Source organism: Protopterus annectens, chromosome 17.part0, assembly GCF_019279795.1.
Source record: "Protopterus annectens isolate FY-2018-M chromosome 17.part0, PAN1.0, whole genome shotgun sequence".
NCBI classification, from domain to species: Eukaryota; Metazoa; Chordata; order Ceratodontiformes; family Protopteridae; genus Protopterus; species Protopterus annectens.
The window spans coordinates 397,106,100-397,132,912 of NC_056751.1; the positions used below are offsets into that span (position 1 = coordinate 397,106,100).

The 26,813-nt window shown below is 41.1% G+C and overlaps 1 protein-coding gene across 5 annotated transcripts in view; it reads left to right on the forward strand.

Moving 5' to 3' along the window:
- Window positions 1–26,813, forward strand: part of TEAD1 (TEA domain transcription factor 1) — a 1,209,838-nt gene that overhangs the window by 949,681 nt on the left and 233,344 nt on the right. For all 5 annotated transcript variants that reach the window (XM_044058987.1, XM_044058991.1, XM_044058986.1 and 2 more), the window contains 2 exons: window positions 6,691–6,825; window positions 21,281–21,327. In XM_044058987.1, the coding sequence (XP_043914922.1) occupies window positions 6,691–6,825; window positions 21,281–21,327 (182 nt within the window). The remainder of the gene's footprint in view (window positions 1–6,690; window positions 6,826–21,280; window positions 21,328–26,813) is intronic.

Consider the following 26,813-nt stretch of genomic DNA (forward strand, 5'->3'; position numbering starts at 1 on the left):
AGTATCCCATACTCATCCAGCATTAATCACTAGTACTGGTCGCGTAAGAGTTATAGACGTATGTATTTGTTTGCAATCGGTACGACAAAAAAATGAAGAAAAAAAATCCCAACACTGTCTTCAGGCACACTTTGAGTAGTAAATTTAGGAAATGTTTATTTCATAAAGTAATGGCTGGACTAGGGTCAAGGTTAGGGTTAGCACATGAGTAGGGATGGGCAGTGGTGCTGTTAACCCTAACTTGGAAACATTTACACACACACACACTCATCCCTAGTGCACACACTTTTTATATATATTAACTTTTTGGCATTAAAAGAAACTCCCATGTACCAGAAACACAAGCACTTCCCAGGCAGAAAAGAAATACTCAGTGATGTTCATCATGTTTCACTGTTGCAGTCATTACACTTGGGTTATCCTGCTGGCAGGCTACCCGCAGTCGGCCTGAATTCCAAAGTCCTGGTCCAGCGTCGGTTGCTGTCACCTCTTCCCTGACGTCAGTGCGCCAGGGGTATAAAAGATGCAGCCAACGCCATTTTCTTCAGTCTTTCTTGCCGCACGGTGCCCGAAGCAAAAGCAGTTTGCAAGTGCCGGTCGGCCGACTCCTGAGATTTTCAAATTCAAATTTCAGATCCGAAGTCTTCATTAAAGCTAAGTACCCCGTTGGGGACACTTTTTTCTTGCTCCAGACCGATGTCAGAAAAAGTTAACAATTGTATTTCTTGTGGGAAGCAAATACCTCATAAGGATTTTCATTCTTACTGTATTCCTTGCCTAGGCCCTGACCACGACGTTGCTAGCTGTCGGTCTTGTGCTAGATTTAACCAACGCACTATTAAGCGTCAGTATGATTTTGCCTTTCATTACTTTGGCCGAAGATTTAATTATATAATGCCATGTAAACAGCCGGCGACCGGAGTTTATAAAAAGCGCAAGGAAAAGGGCAGGCATCAGAGGTCCAAAACCGATGATGAGGCCTCCGTTAGGCCAGTCGCCAGTTCTCAGTGAGGCACTTTCGCAGCCCCTGACGCCTGCTACCTCAGAGCCACAGGCCGCTTCCGACTCCCACGTGGAGCCGACTAGGCCTCTGGATACTCAAGGTATTGGACACTCTGAAACTATTCCCTCAGATGGGTCTGGAGCCGCTGAGCAGGCATTGGCTTCTGAGGGTGTTTTCAGACCTACACAGTGATATGTCGAGCCAACCTCAGCTTCAAAGGCAAAGACTAAAACAGCTCTAAAGACAAAGAAACAAGTACAGCATTCTCCTGGACAGACTACCATGCCTAAGAAACAGATACCTAAAATGGCCGAAGACCTAATTACTTTGATCAGGGGTTCCCATCCCCCTCCTGATAAGAGGCCTAGGCAAGAGACAGAATATGACTCTTCTGATCAGGTTTCCATTTCCTCTGACTCCTCTTCTGAACAGGGATACTCTCTTCCTCCCTATGAGGATTCTGATGCTGAAGAATCTATTCCTTCAGCCTCTCCTCCTGAGGATTATTTTTTTGAGGGAAACCCTGCATACCATGAGGGAGCATTTTCACTGGGAGAGCCAAGATTACTCAGAATCTAAGAAAAGGCTTAGAGACTTTCTTTTACTACCTCAGCACAGACCTCTTGCTATTCCACCTGTTCTAGACATTGTAGAAGATGTATTTTCAGAGTCCGGCCTGTCTCCTGTCTCTCTACCCCCTGCACCTGTTAAGCCAGACAGATACTACAGGGTTCCAGAGTCTCATAAATTTCTATATAAAAACCCTGCTGCTGACCCAGAAGCTATATCTCAGGGTCCCAAAGGGGTCAAGGCTTCCACTGCAAAAAACCCTGTCCCCTCTGATAGGGATTCTAGGGCACTGGACAGATGGGGGAAAATGTTTACACTTGTGCTACCTTGGCTGTAAGGGCTTTAAACTGCCAGATTCACTTGCTTAAATATCAGCAATACCATATGTCTTTGCTAAAACAGAAAATGCTTACAAGCTCAGAATGTTCTGAAAATAAGGAAATGCAGGATTTATTGCTTGCAACTGAACAAGTGGGAAAGCATACTTTGCAATGTGGTTTTGATTCATTAGAGGCGTCTTGCAGAGCCGCAGTTATATGCTTAAATATCAGCAATACTTAATGTCACTGCTAAAACAGAAAATGTTGACAAATTCTGAATGTTCTGATAACAAGGAAATGCAGGATTTATTGCATGCAGCTGAACAAGTGGGAAAGCATACTTTGCAATGTGGTTTTGATTCACTGGAGGGCTCTTGCAGGGCCGCTGTTACGGGTTCTGTCATTAGAAGGCATGCTTGGTTAAAGGAACAGAATCTGCCTGATCATGTTAAAGCAAAATTATTGGATGCCCCATTACAGCATGATACTTTGTTTAGTGTTAAGGCAGAAGAGGTGTTGAAGAAAATGGAGGATAAAGCAAAATCTATCCAGACAGTTAAGGATTTCCTACAGGTACAGCCACCCAGATTTAGCAGGAACTGGCCTTCTAAGAATTGGTCCTTTCCAGTGTCAGACAGGCCGCAAAGAGGCAGATGCAGACACCCTAGAGGCAGATCCCAGCCCCAAGGCTCATACAGGCCTAACAATGGGTTGCTTCTACCTCCAAAAGTGGAGAAGACAAATCATAGCCATACAGGAAACAGTCCCAACGACTTTCCTCTGCTAATGCCAAGCACTTATCTTTTGGCAGCACCCTTAGGGGGAAAATTGGCACATGATCACCCAGGACAAATGGGTCTTAAATATACTACAGGCTCCACTTTCACACCCTTCCAAAGACAAAAGGTATGCCAGACCTGCCACACAATCAATGGGCAGAGGCACAAAAGCAAGTTTCATCCCTCATGGACATGAGGGCTATTCATTGAGTACCACAGCAAGAGCAGGGACAAGGCTTTTACTCGAGACTTTTCTTGGTACCCAGAAAGGACAAAGCCTGGAGACCAATACTGGACCTGTCTATTCTAAACACTTTTCTGGACGTTCCAAAATTCAAAATATTGACTCTGCAGCAGCTTCTGCCCATGCTGGGCAAGAAGGCTTGGCTTGTAACTTTGGACCTCAAAGAGGCATACCTGCATGTCCCAATCAGACAATCTTGCAGAAGATACCTCAGATTCATAGCTGGATCAATGCACTACCAATTCTCTGCACTGCCCTTTGGCTTATCTACTGCGCCCAGAGTCTTCACAAAATGCCTGGCACCAGTAATTGCATTTTGCAGACAGAGGAATACAGATATATCCTTACTTGGACGACTGCCTTATTCAAGCAGAGAACAAGGACATTCTACTGAAGCATCTGGCATTTGTAAAAAGATTACTAATTTGCCTAGGGTACACAGTGAACGAAAAGAAATCAAAACTGGTACCCTCTCAGGAGATAATATTCCTGGGTGCAAGCTTAAATACAACTGCCCAGATGGCTTATCTCACACCAGACAAACAAAGGCAACTGACTTCTTACTTTGAAATGATGGCAACAAAGACCCAGTTATCTGCAAGAAAAATTCTGCAGGCTTTGGGCTTCATGGCATCCTGCATTCTGCTAATTCCATATGCAAGACTGCATATGAGGAAACAACAATGGTATCTAAAAAGTGTTTGGACTCAACATTGTCACAGCCTGGAAACATTAATTACCCTCATTCCCTGCCTACAACAGGAGTTTTGATGGTGGGCACAGGCCTGTCACCACAACAAGGGATAGCCATTCACTTTACCCACAGCCAGGCAGACACTAACAACAGATGCATCAGATTATGCCTGAGGGGCCCACATGGCAGGAAAATGTATTCAGGGCACATGGCCCGCAAGCCAAATGCATCTTCATATCAATCAAAAAGAGATGTTAGCTGTAGAGAATGCACTGACAGCCTTCAAGGATCTACTTCATCCAGGACAACTGATGATAAAGACGGACAATACTACAGTCATGTGGTACATAAACAAGCAAGGAGGCACACATTCCTACCCCCTCTACAGACAAGCCATGACTTTGTGGAACACAGCATTGACTTATCAAGTACACCTGCAAGCACAATTCCTGCCAGGAAAGACAAATACTCTGGCAGACGAACTAAACAGAAACCTCATGGATCCTCACGAGTGGAAACTAGATCCACAAATCTTCAGCATGATAACAAGGAAATGGGGATGACCAGACATAGATCTATTTGCCTCCCCTCACAACTGCCAACTACAGAGATTCTGCACAAGGACTTATCACAAACAAGCATGGAAAGTGGACGCCCTATCATTCAGCTGGACAACCCTTACAGTATATGCCTTTTTTCCTCTGCCTCTCCTCCCCAAGATACTCTAAAGGTCAGACAAGAGAAGCCAAAAATGATACTGATTGCCCCAGACTGGCCATGCCAGCACTGGTACCCAATCCTAAAGAGCTTGTCTCAAGGCCCAGCCTGGACATTACCTCAAATTCCTCATTTGCTGACCCAACAAAACAATCAGATCCTGCACAGCCAACTCAGAACCCTAAATCTGGCTGCATGGCGGATAATGTAACCATTCAGAACACACCTCTCTCTAAAGCAGTTATGGATGTTATTTTGGAGGCCAGGAGGCCCAGCACCAGAAAATCTTATGCAGAAAAATGGAAGAGATTCTGTGTTTGGAACCAGGCACAAGGAATGGACACGCTTGTACCAAATATTCCTCAGATTTTACAATACCTAACTGAGATGCTGAACAAAGGCCTATCCTTCTCATCAATTAAGATCCATGCCTCTGCCATTTCAGCTCATTACAATACGGACCCACCTATTTTTTCACATCCACTGCTAAGGCAGTACCTCAGAGGAGACAAAAACATACGACCTCCAAAGAGAGCTCCAATACCTGCATGGGACCTCAATTTTGTCTTGGAAAAGCTCACACTGCCTCCTTTTGAGCCAGCCAATACAGCTGAGATAAAATACTTATGGAAAACAGCTCTGCTCCTAGCAATAACTTCAGCAAGAAGAGTCTCAGAGTTACAGGCACTAATGGCTGTGGAACTTTTTATTATTTTCCATCCGGACAGGGTTTCTCTAAGGACAAACCCAACATTTATGCCCAGAGTGGCTCTTAACCAAACCATTAATTTGCCCACCTTTTATCCAAACCCACAGAATAAGGAGGAGAGACGTTTGCATTCTTTGGACATACACAGAAAGCTACACTTCTACTTGGACAAAACTAAAGCTTTCAGAAAGACTGAGCAACTCTTAGTGGCATATGCTGCAGGATCGCAAGGAAAAGCTATTTCAAAGCAGACTATTTCAAAATGGATAGACCACTGCATTCGTTTCTACTATTTACAACATGGCAAATCAGTGCCTAAGGGCATTAGGCCACATTCAACCAGAGCAGCAGCCACTTCAGCAGCCTTTCTCAGAGGAGTACCAACCAAGGACATTTTGGAGGCTGCAACTTGGACTTCAGTGCACACTTTTACAAAGCACTACCACTTACCTCTTTACTCTAAATCCAGAGCAGGCTTTGCCACTGCAGTTCTGCAGGGCCTCATAGCCACTCCTAATTCTATTTAGGCCCAGCCACCCAACCTCAGCTTTGGGATTCAACCCAAGTGTAATGACTGCAACAGTGAAACATGATGAACATAGTACAGTTGTGTACCTACCATAAATATAGATGGTCGAGTGTATTCACTGTTGCAGACCAGGTTACCCTCCCACCATCCCCCTTTCATTGCTGGGACTTATCTGTACTTCTCTATTCTATACAATCTATGTGGTGTATTTGCTTGTAGATGAAGGTAATGTTTATGTTAGTGCATGCTTTTTTATGAGCAGAATGTTTAGCCTACCCTTTTGGGGGCACCTGACATCTGGGGCAAGAAAAACTGAAGAAAATGGCGTCGGCGGCATCTTTTATACCCCTGGTGCACTGACGTTAGTGAAGAGGTGATAGCAACCGACGCCGGACCAGGACTTTGGAATTCAGGCGACTGCGGTAGCCTGCCAGCAGGATAACCCAAGTGTAATGACTGCAACAGTGAATACACTCTAACATCTACATTTATGGTAGGTACACAACTGTACTTTCCTACTTTCATAAACCGCTTCACTTGGCAGTGAGGGTCTTTGATAAAAACAGAGAGCAGTAAACTCTGCTGACAGTGTGCTTTTGACAGAGTGGACAGCAGCCATATACATATTATACGCTTATACACTGTGAGTTTGTTTATGTGGCTACATCTCAGATGTAGTATTTACCTTGGAGCCTGAGAAAAAAATATTTTGTGCCGAATCCTTAAAGCACACAGGTTGTGTGTTGTCTGCGCCTGTTGACCCAGATACCTGCTAAAATTACCATGTGTTTAGTTGTCTCTGCTTTTATTTAATTTATGCATTTTTCTGAACATTTCATGTTAAACTCAGGTTTTTGTGCCCTACACTTTTGCAGCAGTAATAGTATAATGTAGTCGTGTGACAGAATAAACCAAATGTGTAACGAATTTCTTTTTATAGTGTAGAGATGTCTACTTTAGAAGAGCCTGCTATATTTTAAGTTTGTGTTTAAACATTAAGGTGAATAGTTGTACTTGTGTAGAGTGTTGTCTTTTAATAAGAATGCAAAAGTTAGCCTTATTTATAGTCGCAGTAAAATCACTTGATGTTTGGTTTGAAATGTTTTCCCTGTTCTCATACTAAAGGATCAAACAGTAAAAGACAAAGCACTCCAGCAAATGGCAGCAATGTCTTCAGCCCAGATAGTTTCAGCTACTGCAATCCACAATAAGCTTGGACTACCTGGATCCCCACGCTCCACCTTTCCTGGGGCACCTGTGGTAAGTTGGAGATTGTAGGTGTGATGATATCCAGCATTGCTTTTGATATGTGTGATATGTCGTTTTGGTCTTATCTCTAATTATTTGGCATAATTTATCAGTTTTAAGTATAGCTCTTGTCTTTACAGTTTATATTTCACTGATGCATTTTAAAACGAAGTCATAATCCTGTACTTATTGTGTCTTAACCTACCGTCACAAAATACAGTGCTCATAAAATTATAACTTCTTTAAGGAGGTTGTCATCTGTATTTTCTTCCCGCTATTACTCCTTTTTGCATTGATTTCTGAATTATTTATGGTATTTACCTCTGTGTTTGCTAACTGGGCAGCTCAGTGAGCCATATGAACCTTTTTCAGACGGAGCCTGAGAGTACTGTGTTGAGCAACTTGCTCACTCAGTCCCACAGTAGGCAAGTGAAGGTTGTGGGAATCAAGTCTGGGCCTATACGATGAAGCTTATTAGAAGCTAACTACCAGAATAGATATCTAGAATGCTATATGTTTAATATTATATATGTTTATTTAATATTACTTTAATGGCAAGTTTCAGTGTATCCATTTTTTGTTGTATTTCAGAAAACCAGTTAATCAGAGTTCCTGCAGCAAATTTAATGTTTCCTTAATGGAACTGGTACTGTTGACCTAACCTTGCATGGCACTACATTGTAAAGTTGTACTATAGCACTGCAGTCAGCAGCTTTGCAAAATAAGTGTAGCTACCAGCAGACCAAGACCAAATGGGAGAACTGCATTTGTATTTCTTCTGGAAATACTTAGCTGCTTTTCAGTAAGCCTGAACCACTCTTTGTGTGAGAAGGCAGTTTTGCATTGTGGGTAGAACTAGATCTGTAGGTCTGAATACTGTCTGCTCTTACCGTGTTTGGTGTCATCAGGCTATAACAGCAAGAGTTAAGTAAGAGTGCAACTCATAGCTCTCAACCTTCCATGTCCAAAATGAGGAACACTAGCCCTCATAATGTTGAACAAATGGGCAAAATGTGGAACACATACTAACAGCTTACTGACATCTTCAACTAGGAAGGTCTTAGGATGGTTAAAATATGCTGGTTTTACATGTAAAGAAGATCTTTCAATGAATTAATATGATTCATTTCTATTTACAATGGATTTCACTTAAAAAAATTTCTAACACTGAATGTGTGACAGAGTCTTTCAATGTGGAACTTTCAGGAACTTCAAGGAACATGAACTTTTTAAGACTCCAAAATGAGGTACATTCCTCGTAATGAGGTACACTTGAGAGGTATGGTGCAACTTGATATTCATTCAGAGAATCGTACGCAAATGAGTCTACATTTTAGTGAGCATTTTGCAGTTTAACTGCTGATGGCCGTTAAAATGTACAAGAATTAATTTTCCCTTCACATATGTGGGTGTTTTAACTTTCCAGGAGTCTAGACTTGAGAATATTTAACATGTTAACTGAGGTCTTTCTGAATGATGCTGACATCTGTATGGGACTGAAAGGCACACTGCATCTGCTATCATACAAAGGAATAAAATACCCTAAAGAGAAGCTGTTATCAATTGATTCAAATTTTACTGAGCCAAAAATCTGAGCTTTGCTGAACATATGTTTACAGCAAAATTCACAGAATATAGAATCCTGACTGTGAATTAGAAGCCAATTTACTATACAGTTGTTCAAGACCTGATAATAAGCACTGATCGCCAGGAAAGTACTGAGTCCGTTTAATAAATTTGTATAATGTAGAAAGAACAAGAGTTGGAACGGGAATATTAGGTGCATCAGCACTTTTAATATATGCCTTTCTAACTTCAATTAAAAGTCAGATTGACACACAGGATAACTAGGCAATGCCACACATTCATCACTTTGTTCAGTACAAGTGCTTATGTTTCAAGGAAAGTGAGAAGGAACGCTTGTTGTTGACACGATGAAAGACCGTTTTCCCTAACTGCTTTAGTGCATACATTCTGCATGGAAAGGAGTGAAACATTTTGGTAAGCCGGCACAACATAGTTGCACATGCCTGGTTATGAAAAGATAGCACTTGCCAAGAAAGTGGGGACACTTTTGATGAGGATTAATAGTACTATTTGCTATGTAAAAGCATGTTTTGTTTTTTAATTTTTAAACACCTTTATTGAATTATCACATATATATTTATATAAAGTTAATCAAACTGTGTTAACAAATTAAAATTAACAAAATTAAATTTTACATGTATTGCTATATATCATATAAACTAAAAAAACATTACATAAATTATTCTGTTCCTGTCTCCCTTTTTTAAACAAGAAACATCTTTATGAAATCATCACGTATTGCACAATGGCACCTCCTGTACTAAGCCATCAGATATAGCCAACATACTGGGCAACGGGTTCGGCGCCAGCTTTACCCCCCCCCCTTCCCAAGGACCCTATCACAATACCAGAAGAAAGCCTGGTACCCACCATTTCTGCAGCACATGTAAAAGCTGCATTGTCCAAAGCTAGGAATACAGTATCCATGGGACCTGATAATATCCCCTGGCTGTGTCCTACATGAGCTACAATACAAACTGGCACCACATCTGTGTGCCCTGTTCAATCACAGCCATACCTCAGCTATGTCCCGAATGAATGGCACACTGCTACAGTCATCCCGTTCCATAAGGGGGGGAGCCACTACAGACTCTGGGAACTAATCACCCCATTAGCCTGACGAGTCTGGTATGCAAAGCTATGGAGCGCATCATCAGGGACCTGCTCAACAAAGATATAGGCAGTCTCCAAACTCTTGACCCCGCGCAGTTTGGCTTTGTCCAGGAGAGATCCTGCCTGCTGAACCTGGTTGACTTCTTCGGGGCAGTCACCAAAGCTGTGGATGAGGATAAGGCAGTTCATACAGCCTACCTCGACCTGGCCAAGCCCTTTAATACCATTCCCCACTCCCGTATCAATGATAAACTCACCAAACTAGGCATCAATCCTTACATCACTAGGTGGGTTGCAAATTGGCTCACACACCAGACCCACAGAGTGAAAGTTGCAGATTCCAAGTCAGTCTGTCGATCAATCATGAGTGGAATCCCACAGGACTCAGTCCTGGGCTCTCTCTTGTCCGGCATCTACTTCTCAGAAGTCCAGGCCAACACAGAAGGACTTTGGCTGACCAAGTTCACTGATGACTGCAGGCTAGGAGTCATTATCAGCTCCCCAAGTGATGCAGACATCCTACAAAAGGGCCTCTCTGAGACCAATGACTGATGTTGGAACCATGGCCTGAGTCTTAATGCCAAAAAAATGCATTATCGTCCCCTTTGGAAAAACTCAGTTCCCATGAATTACTGTGTTGATGGAAGCCCACTGAACACTGAAGGGGTCATAAGAGATCTGGGCACCCAGGTCGACAGCCACCTCACTTTCGACCACCTCATTGGCACTGTGGTCAGAAAATCCTTCTACGTGGCACATCTTATAACCAAAGGTTTTGCATCCAGGAAGAAAGAGGTCATCATCCCTCTCTACTCATCCCTCATTAGACCAGTCATCGAATATAACGCCTCATTTGGCATGTACCTGACCAGACACCTACAACACCTGGATAGGCCACAAAAGTACCTCACAGAAAGGATCCTAGGCCTTAAACACATGTCCTACATGGACAGACTCAACAAACTTCAGCTGTTCTCAGTCTCTTATCTGTTTAGAGGTTATCTCTGCTTGACTTACAAAGCCATGTCCAGCCCTACTTGAAATGCTACACCTAAAGAAATCCCAATCCTTCTGCGCCACACTCTCCAGAGATCACAACCTCATTACACAATTAACAGAACATGCTGGAGGGACAGGTTCATCTCCCAAAGACTGCCCATACTCTGGAATAAGCTTCCCATTCATGTCAAGCAGAGCACCTCACTGGCCCTCTTCAGGATAAATCTTGACAAGTGGATGGGTAATAGAAAGTTCACTCCAGGGATTATTCCAGTTTCCGTACTGGATATGGGCACTGTGAACTAACATCGGGTGGCACGGTGCCTGGGCCATTTTTGGGGGGCTAGGCTTGTAAAGGCTCCAGGCTCATTAGCTTAGAACATACCTATGAACTTATGACATAAGCAATCATACATTTATTTAAATGAAGACAAACCACACTGACACAATGCTAGTTGCAAGCATTTTACATCACAAACCATACTGACACACTCCTAGCTGCCAACAAAGCATATTATCTTTAGTTATATGCTTATAAAATGCTTGTGTTTCCTGTTTTTATAGAGTATCTCTATATAGTCTGCCTGCTTGTTGCCAAAGGAACCTGCTGCCTACATTGGTAACTAGTAAATGTACAGCGCTGTTCTAGAATCTTCTAACTCAGTTATGTCTTATTTAACACAGCTTGCCTTGTTGCAGTCATTGCTGCCCTCCAATAGCATTTATTGTAATCAGGGGTGATATAACCTAATATACCTGTGAAATGCAGTTCACGTTAACTAGGCTACTACTGTCTTGCTGCAGATGCCCATTGTGGTCAGTAAAATCTGTTTTAGATAACATTAGATGTCAGTACTCCTGTAAAAATGGATGTGAAAACCTTTAAAGTTAGTTTTCTGCTCATAGACTCATAAGTGATTACTAGGCTAATGACCGCAGGAGCCTTATTAAGCCTAGAAATGATTCCCAAATGTATTTGACAAGTGTTTTATAGCCTAGGCTTATTTTAAAGGGTTTATGTAGGCTGGACATGGGTAGTCGAGCATTTACAGGCTGCATCTGTCTATTTGAGACATAGGTGCCAGATGAGGGGTACATTTCCAGTACCCCATCCACTGGTCAAAGTTGCACTTGAAGTGGGTTAAGGAAGATCTCTACTTCACATGGATGGGAATCCTGTTCAAGAGAAGTGGTCCTGTTTATGTTGCAGATGAGGTTTGGGTGCCTAGATTGGGTCATTCTGATACTATTTGTTTTGCAGATGTGCATCATGGCCCTCAGAATGGGATCAGAGCATGCTTTGTAGGGCAGGCATAGAGAGTACAGGGATAGTGCTTTGAGAAGGTCTATGTATGATATGTTAGTTACACCCTCTATTCTTTTTGTGAGGAATTTCTGTGAATGCTCCAGTTGTTGCATATGACTGGTCAGGTACATACCAAAGGGGGTATTGTTATCAATCATTAGTCTGATGAGGGCCGAGTACAGCTGAATAGTAACATCCTTGGCTATAGACTCCATACCCCTGCTTATAAGATGCACAACATAGAATTTTCTTGCTACCGTAGACATATGATAGTCAAAGACCAGGTCGCTCTCTGCATACTTTCCCACATGCCTGATCATTGAGTCTACAATTTGGCATTTATTGTCAGTGTGGTAGTTTCCAGGGGTAACCATCTTAGAAAAGGATATCAGTATGCATTTTTGGCATTGAATTTTAGACTGTGGAACAAGTTTATAGTCTGTCAGGCCTTCCTGGGGGGTATATTTGCTTTTGGGTTATTCTGTGACTGCATCTAGTTTGTGTTCTATTAACTTTGCCAACCAGTGGCAGTTTGATGTTGGCCTTTACTTCAGAGAAGTAGATGCCAAAAGTAGTGGCCCCAGCAGTGAGTCTTTAAGGACTCTGCTAGTGAAAGACCTCTTTGTGAAGGTAGACCCCCCCCCCTCCCAACTTTTTAAGTCCTGTTTGTGAATCTATGACATTGTGGCTTATACATAATTTTGTATGTTAGTCTACGATGTCTAAGTGGGAGTATTGTGTAAAATGCTTTGGTTCAGTCAAGGTAGGCAGTTTTCACTGTTTTGCCCCTATCCATTGCTTTTGAGACCTTCTCAAAGAATTTAATCAGGCTGGGTAAGCATGACCTGCCCTTGACAAAATAAAACTGAGTTGAACCAGTGTGTGGAGAATTCCTATGTCATTGTTTATCATTTCCACGATAATTTTTTCCATGTCTTTACATATGAGCCTAGTCAGACGTATGGGTCTGCAGTTGGCTGGGTCCATAGATGGCCCACATTTGTACAGAGGGATAACCGTTGTAGTCCTCCATTTGCTTGGTATGAAGACTTTCTGGAAGCTGTGGTTAAATAATGATTCTAGTGGTCCTGATAGGTCACGTTTCATGCTGTTAAGGAGGCATCTTGGAAACCAGTCTGGTGGACCCCGGCCATAAGCAAACTTTACAATAAAAGGAGGAGAATTATACAAAAAAGGCCAAATCTCAAGTAGAAATATCATCCCTGATCAGCGTTAGTAAGAAATTGAGGGCCCTCATCAAGTCAACTAAACCTAATTTTGAAAAGAAAGTTGCCAAGGATGCCAAGGATAACCATAAGGCTTTCTATGGCTACATCAAAAACCTAAATGGGCAACACTCAGGTCTGTTCTGAGCTAGTACAAAATGGAGCAAAATACACTGACCCTTCTGACATTGCCAACATCTTGGCTGACAGGTTCAGTGCAAATCCCCCCCCCCCCCACACACACACACACCCCTACAGGGCCTATTACCATTCCAGGGGATTGTGTAAGTCCAATTATTACTGTTGGTTAACAAGGCTCTATCTAAAGCTAAAAACACTGCCTCCATGGGACCAGATGGTGTCCCAGGCTGTGTCAAAGGCGAGCTCCAAAAGGAATTAACCCTGCATCTTAATATCATGTTCATTCTCAGCCTCTCCACAGGATATGTGCCCAGAGAATGGCGCATGGCAACAGTGGTCCCGCTACACAAGGGTGGGGCCACAACTGACCCTGGGAACTACCGACCAATAAGTCTGACCAGTCTGATCTGTAAGGCTATGGAGCGAATCATTATGGAACTCATAAATGGGGAGATTGGGAACCTCCGTTCGCTGGACCTCACACAGTTCGGCTTTGTCAAGGGCAGATCATGCCTCCTGAACCTGGTGGATTTCTTTGAGACAGTTACTCAGGCTATAGATAAGGGAAAGGAGGTACACACGGCTTACCTTGGCCTTGCTAAAGCATTTGACACCATTCCCCATTTGGGTATTATTGATAAGCTCACCAGCCTGAGCATAAACCCTTACGTCACAAGATGGATCGCAAACTGGCTCTCAGACAGATCCTATAAAGTAAGAGTAGCGGAATCTATGTCCAAATCCAGACCAGTAACGAGTGGTGTGCCTCAGGGCTCTGTCCTGGGGCCCCTCCTGTTTGGCATATACTTCTCAGAAGTACAGGCAAGCATGCAAGGGCTGTGGCTGACTAAGTTTGCGGATGACTGCAAACTGGGTGCTATAACAGAGTCTCTGGCCGACATGGAGATCCTCCAGAAGGGCCTAAATGAGACTGATGCATGGTGTCAAAGCCATGGTCTCAAGCTAAATGCAAAAAACTGCGTAGTAATCCCCTTTGGAAAAAACAGAGTACCCGCAAACTACAACATAGGAGGTAATCCCCTGAAATCTGAAGAAGAAATAAGGGATCTAGGAACCCAAGTAGATAGCCAGCTTTCCATTGATAACCATGTTGCCAAAGTGGTTAGAAAATCCTTCTATGTGACCCATCTGATCATGAAAGGGTTCGCATCAAGATCTAAGGATGTAATGGTGCCCCTCTACTCTTCCCTCATCAGACCCATTATTGAGTACAATGCACCAATTGGAATGTACCTGGCTAGACATCTCCAGCAGCTGGAGAGACCACAGAGGTACCTATCCAAGAGAATTACTGGCCTCAAACAGTTGCCCTATGCAGCACGATTGAAAAAGCAAGACTGTTCTCTGTTGCATACCGCTTTCTCAGAGGCGATCTCTGTGTAACGTACAGAGCCATGTCCAACCCAGAATTGTTGAACATGCCCCATCTTAGCAAAACCAAATCTACTCAAGCTACATGCTCAGGGGATATAAACCTCAACACAAGAATGAATAGAACATGCTGGAGGGATAGATTCCCTTTGCAGAGACTTCCCTAAATGGAACAGGGTCCTGATCTACATAAGACAGAGCCCCTCACTATCACTCTTCAAGCGGAACCTTGATGAGTGGATGGGTAACAGAAAGTTCACACCGGGGATCACACCAACAGCACTACTAGATAGGGGCCAAGGGTACTAGCTGCTAGTACAAGGGTCTAGGGAACTACTAAAGGGGCGGTGAATACCGCACAACGTGGCTTGGCTAATATATGCCTTCGGGCAGATAGCTCAGTACCAACCTATGAACCTATTAATGGACCCCACTGATGCAGTGTTGAGGACCAGTTTCCTGGTGGTAGAGAGATTATGGTTGAGGGTGTTTCCTGAGGGGTGTCCTGAGAGTTGGGGAGTAAAATTGCAGCTTAATTTGTTAGGCAGTGTTTTTGCTGTGTCTTCCGAATCATTAGAGGTGGCTCCATTTACAGTTAGTTCATTACATTGTTGTATGTTGACTTTGAGGTTTTGAACATTGTTGAAGAGTGCCTTGTGATTGTTCTTTCCTGGAAGCCCATTTTTGCCTTGGTAGATTTAATATCCCCTTGAGTAACTTGTTTAGACTGATGAGTGAATTTTTATCTTAGACATTGCACTTCCTAATTTTTCTCATGATTTTTTGTCTTTTTGTTATACAGCTTATTGATGTTGCAATTCCACCAGGTGGTCAGGTGACATCATGTTGTACTACGGCTGTTTTGAACAAAAACATTACAAAATTAATGATTTCTGAAAAAAACATTGTTTAATACATTGCTTGATTTCAAGTCCAGGTTTCAAGGGAAAAAAATCAAGCTGTTCTGTCGGTGCTGACTTAAAGGCTCACTAGCTGGAATAACTTGTTCTTACATCTAAAGTTTAGTTCAAGTTTAAAAATTGTCTAGTTGCTCAAGTTGGAGATTCTTACATGTTATGATGTTGCAAAGCCCCAGTAAGACAGTGTGTCCAGTCCTTTTGCTTCATATTTCTTGTTTACTGCCCATACAGTTCAAATATTGATATGATCATATATCATTGTAAAGTTCCCATATTCAGTATCTGAATCACTGAATTCTGAGTCTTCTTTCAGATATTAGATGACAAGTTAGGACCCATACCAGTGCTTTTTGTGCAGTATGATCTGAAAAACTGTCATGGGTGCTAGTACCAAAGCCGTGACACCAGCAGGTTATATTCCAGGAAACTTAGGGCCTACCACACCTCCTAGACAATGTGTGCCATGCAGAATGGTCAGTGCAGGACATTGTTCTCAGTCTGAATTGGGTAAGTGGTAGGAGATAAAGGGTACAGAATTCATGCATTATCTAAAGCCTCCTTTTAAAAAGTAAACAAGCTCCCTAGGGGAGCACAAAGATATATGAAAGCTTCTGGTAGCCTTCTTAACTCCTTCACCTAGTCACAGTCTCCTAACACCACTTAACTCCTTCACCTAGTCACAGTCTCCTAACACCACTTAACTCCTTCACCTAGTCACAGTCTCCTAACACCACTTAACTCCTTCACCTAGTCACAGTCTCCTAACACCACTTAACTCCTTCACCTAGTCACAGTCTCCTAACACCACTTAACTCCTTCACCTAGTCACAGTCTCCTAACACCAACCAATAACTTCTAGCCCTAAGATATCACACCTTGATTTCTTCCTCCCTCGGTTTTCTTTTTAGACCATCTGACAGTAATTTACAGAATACTGCCAAAACTTTCAAATAAATCAAACTCATAATAACTGTTTTCCCACCCAAGAATTATTAAAAACTATCATTTTTTGGCTCCCTGGCATGGAATGTTGGAGGCTTGACTGTAACACAGATGTGTTAAGTTCGATTAGCAGCTCTGAAGCTGGGGGGGGGGGGGTACTTCTTTCTCTTTCCTCTTAATTTATTTGTTTGTTCATTAGACTATTCAATGCGCTGGTTTTCACTTAGTATGTCATAGTGTTTTTGCTTTGAAATTTGATGGTAAGTTTGGTTTTTCATTAGGTGAGTGAAAATGAAAAATGGTGCTATTACTGCATCAGTAAGTATGTTAGAAAGTTTGATCAGTTGATGGGAGGCCATTTTGCTGAAAACGTGTTTAAAGAGCTTATGGAGTACTGTTATAAATTATGTAAATGTTATTGGGTTATATCATGTACATGGCCGGTCCTAGTATTTTGGGGGCCCCCAGCAAGTTTCAAGTTGGGGGCCCTACCCAGGAGAATATAAAAAGTGTGATCATATTGCCATCACGCCTCATTCAGTATCAAGTGCATACAACATTATTTAACAATCACTGTGTAGTGTTACTACATTCAGACCATTAAAAAGACTTGGAAATGTCAAGGTACACACTGGCTGGCATTTAGTACCAATGTTACATTATGACAAGCCCCTGTACCACAGTAAAGGTAGCCGCTCACAATGGTACACACACACACACACACACACACACACACACACACACACACACACACTGACTGGGACTGCGCAGTGGTGCAGCAGTTAACTTTGTGCCCCCCCCCCCCAAGCAAGAGGTTCTCTAGTTCGATTCTCAGCTGGGGTGCCTTCTGTGCGGAGTCTGCATGTCCTCCCTCTGTTCATGTGGTTTCCTCCCACATTCCAAAGACATGCTTCTGTAGCGTTTCTCCATGGGCCTCTGCTAAAAATAGGCTCTGTCCCAGTCGGACGTTCCCGGTCAACAAATGTTAAGTAAATAAAATAAATAAAATTTAGTACCACTAAATTATGACAAGCCCCTTTACCACAGCAAGGTAGCCACTCGCAAATACACACACGCTGACTGGCATTTAGTAGTATTGTTGTTACATTACGGCAAGCCTCTGTACAGCATCAAGGTAGCCAGTCCCACAGAGGTACACAGACACCCACGCAGACTCCCTCACACAGGACAGAGACACGAGGCAGACAGTTACACAGACTCGCAGTCAGGACATAGACTCCCACACATGATGAACAGCACTACAGTAAGACTGAACATTAAGAATTTAAAATACTGGGGTTATGAACTAATAATGATGCTAGAATAAGATTTTGCAGTAGCATGCATTGTGTGACCCCACATTTTTGAAGAACCGACCAAAACTAACAAACACCTGGACATTGTACAAAATTCTCACAGCCCCTACCAACCTCCTAACCTCTCAGCATAATTCCAAAGCTGAAAATAACTGCAGAACAAAGGTGTAACATCAAGGATAGTTACAAACATTGCTATAATAAACCTAGAAAGATATTAAAATAACAGGGATTACGTTAGCATTCATTACAATAATCCGTACATTCTACAGAACTCTCATAGTCCCCCCCAAAAGTCTCAGCACAATTCTAGAGGAGGTACAAAAAAAAAAAGACAAGGACGTAACATTAGGGGGTTTAAAACACTGTGGTTATGAACTAATAAAGATGGTAGAATAACAGATTTTTCCAATAGCATGCAATATGTGAATTCACATTTTTGATATTTAACAGACCAAAAATACAGGTCAGACATCTAAACATTGTGCAACATTCTCACAGACCCTACCCCTCTCCTCTAACCTCACAGCTTAACAATTCCAGACAAAGCCCAAAAAAAAAAATGCAGAACAAAGGCATAACATCAGGGATAGTTTGAAACTTTGCAATGATCCACTTCAATAGTAGAATAGGGGTTGCACTGACACACATTAAGACATCAGTACATTCTGCAGAATTGTCACAGCCCTTACCCCCCAGTATCTCAGCACAATAAATCTGGAGGAAGTGAAAATAAAATAAAAACACAAAGGCATAACATAAAAAACAATGTGCTTATCAGCAAATATAGATGCTGGAATAACAGATTAGGAAGTAAAATGCATTGCGTAACCCCACATGTTTTAATGAAAATAGATAAATACCAGGCAAACATCTGAATATTGCACAACATTCTCACAGACTGTAACCTGGTGCTGCGGTAGCGTTGTCGCCTCATAGTAAGACGCTGTCCGGTTCGATTCTCAGAGCGTCTTCTGCGTGGAAACATGCGTGAATGGGCGTACCTTCGTTGAAGGTTGTGCGTCAGAGCTGGCAACTCAGTACGCAAAAAATCTACTGCCAATCATTAGCGGAACGGAGTTCCGCTTTGGCGACCCCTAACCGGGAAAAGCCGAAAGACACAACATTCTCACAGACTGTAACCCCCCTACCAACCTGTCAGCACAATAACTCTAGACAAAGCAAAAAATTATCCTAGAACAAAGGCGTACCATCAGAGATAGTTGTAAACACTGCCGGTATACACAATACTAGTATAACAGGGTTTGCATTAGTATACATTAAAACAGCAGCTGTACATTCTGCAACATTCTCACAGCCACTAATGCCCCTCCCAACCTCTCAGCACAATAATTCTGGACAGAGCAAAGAATTTACCCTAGAACAAAGGTGTAACATCAGGCATAGTTGTAAACATTGCCGGTATACACAAAATATACTAGCAGAACAGGGTTTGCATTGGTGTACATTAAAACATCTGTATGTTCTGCAGCATTCTCACCGCCACTATCCCCTCACTACCAATATTACAGCACAGTTGTACACAAAACAAAAATGCAATATTGAATATTCTTATGCAAGACTAGATAAAAAAAAAACAACATCATATCTGGACATTAATTACAAACAAGCATTCCTTTCTCAGTCTCTTAGCAGAAGAATTCTGGACAAAGATAAAATAAAACAGTTATAACCACTCCCCCCCCCCCGCACACAAATCACCTTAGCGTAAGAACTCTGCAGAAAAAAAGTTATACAATCCTCTCCCTAGGCCCCCCCCCCCCCATAAAAAAAAAAGTTAAAAATAAACCCAGCAACTTACCTTTTCTGCAGTTAATAGAAGGCTGCTACTAATCCTCTGCTTGCTTCAACTACACACAGACCAGACCTGTTCACCCCTTTTAAATTGCCCTCAAAAGGACAGTTTTTCAGATCTTTTAGAAATTGCCCTTACAAGGGCAGTTAAAATACAGCTACTTTGCTGATCTCACTTTCGTTCCAGCAAAACCTGCATCCTCCATCCATCCTCACAGCATACCTCTCAACCTCTTAGCATGAAAAATCTGGACAAACCCAAAAATAATAGGGGTACAAAGGTTTAAAAATAGGGACACTTTTTAAATATTGCTCATATAAACTTACAAACTTGCTTTCAGACTTTGCTTTAGCATACATTTTTCTGAAGGATATAAAGTCTGAAACTTAAATGTTTGTGTCTGCTGTTATTTAACGACTTCAATACTCATTAATGTATAAGAAAACCACAAATTTTATGAAGAACAAACCAAAAATATAAAGCAAAAATGTGGATATTCTTAAAAATCTGGGCAATTCAGATGTGTGCCTAACGTCGACAATCAAAAGAACTGACCCAACAGACCACATATTACGGTAAATCCAATCAGGAAGCTAGAACTTGCTTCTTGACTGCTGCAGCCAATCGGGTACCTTGCTTCACTGAAGTGGACCTGATTGAGAGCAGCTGACAAGTAAAGCAAGGGACCTGATTGGCTGCAGCCATCAAGGAAGCAAGTTCTTTCAGGGGGGAAAAAAAAGGCAGAATCGCGCGACGGTGCTGCCGGATGAACGAGGCGCCAAGCAAGGAGTGGAAGCTGTGTTGAAACCCGTGGCTGCTTCATATGGGGGCGCTCGTATGTGGGGAGATAATCGGGGGCTCCCCGCGGCCGTGGGTTTGGCGGGTGCCTAACGCTGACAATGATCATATAATCAAACAAAGAAACATGCAACAACGTATATCACACTGTAATGCAGACAATAGTTGTCTGCAAGAAGTTCATTTGACAAAAGGACATCTCATTAGCTGTTCGACATTTAACAAAGTTTGTTAACTCAGGTAATAATACTTGAGTTGTTATAATGGTTAAGGTATTTCTGTCACCGATACAAGGTATAAGGTTTGATTCTCATCTTTGAAGGTGAAAATGATTAGGCTTTAAATGGCCTGCATGTCCAGTTAACTTGGTACTTAACCTATAATGCCTGTTTTATTTCTTTCATTTGAGTGTGATCATTGTTTCTGTGTGCATAGGTTCATTTGAGTATGATCGTTGTTTCTGTGTGCAGAGGTTAATGATGTGAGCATTTTTATCGTAGTTATAAATGACGTATGCAAAATAAGTTGGATAATACTGCATTTCTAAGCTGACGTCTGTGATAGCTATGTTCGACTCCTAGAATGCCTTTTCTGGCACTTGGTCCATACAGATGAGATCATTAGTATATCCTGTGTGTCTGTGCTCATTGCTGAAGCATGTACTCACCCGCACCATTTCTGTAGACCTGTTCTGTACTTAACACATTTGGGGTATAAACTGGTTCATCCGCAAAGCAGAAAGACGTTCTAAGAGAAAGTCATGTTCTTACATGCATATATACTCAGATGCTTGTAAATTTTTTCCTCAGTTTATTTATATGATTATTGTTTCATCTACTGAGACACAACAGTCACAGTACAGGTGCCATATCCGATACTCACAGCAGCATGTATTTTTGCTTTTGTTTCAGTTCTGGCCTGGAATGATACAGACAGGACAGCCTGGATCTTCTCAAGAGTAAGTTGGTTAGCACATGACTTTTGTATCACTGTATTGTCTAGAGGAAGTAGATGATGTAGTAAATTGAATTGTACTCTCTCTTAAAATGTGAACCCAAGACTGTTCTGTGGTTGAGGAAAAAAGTCAATTGTGAAGGCAAATGTTTTGTCAGCCAAATACCACATAGCCTAACAGAGCTTTGAAATAATGACAACAAAATAACACATGAACTTCTAAATGTAAAAATCTCGTGACCTACTGAAATGCAGTGTTTTGTGTGGGTCATGCCAAGCTGAATTGAACTGTGAGAGTAAACTGTTACAATTCTTACAGATATGCACAGGTTTCAAGCTAAATCCAGACATTCCTAAGTGGCGCAAAACATTTGCAAGAATACTGCTGCAGCTCATGTTTCCATAATATTCTTTGTTTTGTAGCATTACTGTAAATAAATAAAATAAAAAAATATATATATATATATATATATATTTATATTCTGAGGTGTTACTTTCATGAGAAAGGTAAGTGTTTTCAGTGAATTTGTATGCAGACAAATTTATTATGCAGTTGATTATTAACAGTTTACTGCTGGTTTTGTGTGCTGTTTTGCAGGTGCATCATTGTGCTGCTGCTGTGAAATTCTGTGGTGGTTTCTCTCTCCTTTTAATTTCTCCAAATCTTGGTTTTCCAATACCACAATGGGAATGGACCTCATTCCTAAGTCAAAGTACAAATAAAGTTCATGAAATTAGTATTGTTTCAGTCTTGATGTCAGCCAGAAGTGCTCTTCGCAGCACCCGCAATGTGCCCAGTAGTAGCTCCTTCTGCAGTTTGTATGGGGTTACATGTATTGGTAACATAATCTAAATACAATTGTAAATTCTTTTCTAAAAGACCCATTGCTCCTACTTTTTTTGAGACTGTCTGGCTATTTTTCTCCCACATTGCTGTAGTTTCTGCTTGTAAATCCCTGATATTTTATGACTTTGTGTCTCTCTGTACGCTGTAGTCACTGGGTGTGGCGATTTCAATGATCAGTGCTACGTTTGTCTTGTATTCATGGACCACTATATCCAGTTTTCTGGCATCTGTCTTTTGAACTGTTGGTAATGGATGATCCCATGTAATATAAACTTCATCATTTTCTATGATGCTTTGTGGCTCATGTTTCCAGTGTTTTTCAGCCACTTCAGTACCATAGTGTTTGCACAATCCCCAGTGCAACAGTCTTGCCACATTATTATGCCTTTCAGTATACAGTCCCTCTGCCACTATTAACCTTTCATCTCTTGGTTTGAATTTGCCTCTCCTTAATCATTCTTACATTCATTCCTGATCAGCATGAGGTTCTTCCAGAAGTTTTCTATACTTGCAACTATTTTTATAAATTTTCCACATTTCTTGCTTTCTCATCTGGTCCTTCACCTTATATTCTTTCTTTTGTTTTTTGGCACATTCAGTTGCTGCCTGATTTTTATCTACTTCTGATTTGATTTCCATTTCTGTTTGACACCGATATGCCTCTACTAGATTAAGCAGAGACGTCATCTTAGATTTATTCTCCTCATGTTCCAAAACTTTCACTATGTTGGGTCTTGTGAGGTCAGCAGATGTGTGGAGTCCCACGATTGCCGATCTATACATGCAATCAATTTCAAGGAGGCCCACCCCTCCTTTGAAACGGGGAATATATAATCTTGGTATGCACTGATTTTTATAAATCATTTGGTGAGCATGAAGCATCCTTGTTTACCTATCCAGTCTATCCAACATGTTTTGGGGCCAGTCAGTCACAACAAAGCAGTAAGTTAGGACAGGAAAAGCAAATTGGTTTATAGCTGAATTTTGTTCCTAGATGTCAGTGCTGTTTTCAGTATTAATTTAAGTCATCTAAAGTATTCCTTACTAAGTTTTATTTGCATTTGTTCATTTTTTATTGTTGCTCCTTCATCAATTTCCAAATATTTATATACTCCCTCTTGCTCAAGTTCTTTTATATCACATTCTTGTCACAAACTGATGTTTTCTTGGTGTTGCAGTTTTCCTGCTTTAAAGTTGCTTTTGCACATTTATCAAGGCCAAATGGCATTCTTGTATCATCTGGAAAAGTTTTGACAACTTGCAGTTGTGCTTTCATTTCCTCATCTGATGAGCTGTACAGTTTTAAGTCATTGACAGAGAGGCTTTTCTTAACTTTGTTTCAATCTCTCTGACTGTTACTTCATCCCATTTCATATTCGGTACCTTTGAACTTTTTATCCTTTTACTTCTATCCATTTAGCATCTTTGTCTTTTTTTTGGCGGTCTTTCAATTCCTTTTACCTTGCTTCCCAATTCTCTATAAAACTTTTATAATAAATTGCTAATTTTCTACTTTTCTTTTATATTTACCTGCATATCTTCTAAGTTTTTCTGCCTGTACTGAGATTTTTAGTTTATTTGCGATAGTGGATGACAGATCCTGGTCTGTTCTAACACTGCGCATTGTTTTTAATCATGTCTCTCTCAGTATTTTTGTTGATCTATTCCCTCTTCTATATTTTTCTAACAGTGACACTTCTTGTCTTAATCGCTTTATAGTTTTTTCTGTTCTATACTTCCACAATGGTATTCGATTTTTCCCCTTCCTTTCCCTCACTACTCTGTGTTCTTGTGGTAGGACTTTATCAGTTATTAATTTAGCTGCACAGTAATGTAGCCTGTTAGCTTTTGTTATATTGCATGGATTTCAATGGACAGTCCTAACTACTACGTTTACTTGTTTTATCAAACTTCTGACTATTGCGGTTCTGTTGACCTTCTGCAGTCTTTTTCTTTCATTGAGCTTAATATGTATATCTAATGTCTATTAAATCAAGCAACTCTTCTCTTGGCTCATTTTCTTCTAAACTGAGGGCACATTTTTTTGTTTTTCATTTCCTGAAAACACTCAATAGAAAGTTCTATAGCATCTTCCTGTGGCGCATTCTCTTCAATTTCATCCTGTGCCATCCGTTGCTCTGTCGTATGGGAACTCACTGGCCTATCACTCCTCAGCATTGACTGCGTCAGAGTTTATGTTCCTTCCCTTGCTGTCTAGCTTCAAGTGAACATTTGTAGTGATTTCTTGTGGAGGGCTCCAAAATATCTTCATATGGCACCTGACCAATTGCTTCTTATTCCACTGGTTTCCCCTTAATTTGGATATCAATTGCTCTATCCTCTTGTGGTGCTTCCTGAATTAGATTTTCTACACTAAATCCTTCACTTCGCAGGTACTCCATAATGTCAGTTTGTATTTCTTTAACTTCTCCATTACTAATCTCCTTTTCTACTTTTCCTCTTTGTCTTATTTTTTGTATTCCAAAGTTTTCCATGCTGTATTCCTTTGCTTGTATTTCTCTTCAAATATCTTTGGTGCTGCTCTTTTTGTATTGGTCAGTTTTGCTTTCTCCTTTGCATAAATATTCCACCATATTAAATCTCTTTTTCTTTCCCATGTCCATATTTCTTCTTCAGATGTCTCCTGACCTTCCTGTTTTTTCCTTACTTTGGGGACTCATTTTATCATGCGGTGATGTAACTTGTGTAGACCTTCTAAACCAAATCCTTCACTTCACAGACACTCCATAACTTCAGCTTCTATTTTTTTAACTTCTACTTTACTATTCTTCTTTTCTACATTCCCTCTTTGTGATATTTTTTTTTATTGTGAAATTTTTCATGTCCAGATGCCTTTGTCTGTATTTCTCTTCGAATATCTTGGGGCTGCCTTCTTTATATTGATTAATTTGGCCTTCTCCTTTGCATAAATATTGCACCATATCAAATCTCTCTTTCCCATGCCCATATTTCTTTCTTTCTTTCTTTATTTGCAGTTGGTTTACCAGGATAGTCCATTGGGCCAAGATGAACCCGTTTTCAATGGAGTCCCGGGGAGAAAAGCTCCAAAAACAAGCAAGGTTACAATAGGTTTTAGATTACAATTTTTACAAATGTTACAGAGTAGAGCAAACCATTACAAATAGTACAGACTAGTGAAGAACATTACAGATGATACAGACTAGTAAAAAAGGAACATTACAGTATAAATACTGAGAAGCCATTACATCTTAGGAAGCTTGCACTTAAGAGGTACATTCTAATGCATTCTTTGTAAATAGCTTAGAAAGTACAAGGGAAGGATGTATGAGTTAGGAGAGAAAGTAATAAGGAAATTGCCAGTATAAAGAGGGGGAGAGAAAAGAAAATGGAAATTCCCAGTGTAAATTATGTGGGGTGGGAGCAGGAGCATTCCCACTGGGATACTAGATGTGAGTGAAGAGATTTTTTGAATATAAAGCGGTTAGAGGTGGCACGAATGGATGGTGGTAGAGAGTTCCAGAGACGTGCTAGACCATAGGATAGGAGATTTTTTACCTGGGGGATGAGTTGGTTTGTACAATTCTATTAGGTTTTGGTTGTTAGACCTTAGTACTCTGTCAAGTAGGTGCATTTTAAGGCAAAGGAAAGGGAGGGACAGAGGGAGGGGTTGAAATTGAGCTTATGTGCAAGAGTAAGTTGAGTATACGTGAGATGATTGGATAGTTCTAGCCATTTTAGTTTGTGGAGAGAAGAAGAGTGGTGGGTGGAGGATTTATGGCTGGTAGCGAACTTGGCGATTTTGTTGTAGCAAGAGGAAAGTTGTGTTTTAAGGGAAGATTGTAGATTAGTTAGGAGTGGGGCTCCATAGAGAAGGGAGGGGATAAGAAATGAGGTAGAGAGAGTGATTTTAGTGGAGGGTGTGAGATAACGATTTTGTCGGTAGAGCATGCCTAGTTTTTGATGGGTTTTTTTGATATTTAGTTGAAGGTGGGAATTGAATTTAAGCTGACTGTCAATTTGGACCCCTAGTAACTTGGCCTCTGACACCAGTTCCAGATATGTGTTGTTATGGCTAGTGATAGAGAATGTGTTTGTATTGAAAGAGGTGACTTTAGAGGGAGTAAATACCATTAATTTGGTTTTAGAGGCATTAAGTGCTAGTACCTTTTTTGTACTTTTCAGTAATCTCTAGGTTTTTGTTTACATTTTCGCACTTCCTCAGATGCTTCTTCTTCCCAACAGATCAAAGCTTCTTGATCTGTATACTGTTTTCCACAAATCTGTTGAATTAATGAATACAAATTTTTATTTGAAGCTTCTTCTGACACTTTTTCTTGTGGAAGTATTTTTCTTTCCTCTAATTTCTCTGTTATTTTGTGTTGTATATCTTGTGTTGGGAAATTCTGGGCTTTTTGTGTAATAATAACGATACATAATTTCTTTCTTATCTTCCGCTTTAGTGATTTTTGTGGCCTACTACTTCCTGCTATAACAGGGGGGCCATCCTCCCGCTGGGCCTTGCCTGGCCCCATTGTAGGAATGTTTCCTTATTTTGAGGATTCTACACTGTCATCTTTTCCAGTCCTGGCACCAGTGTGCCTGACAGGACTGAGCACTTTTTTTTTATCCTGGGTCTTGTGCACCCAGCTCTGTCTTTTAAT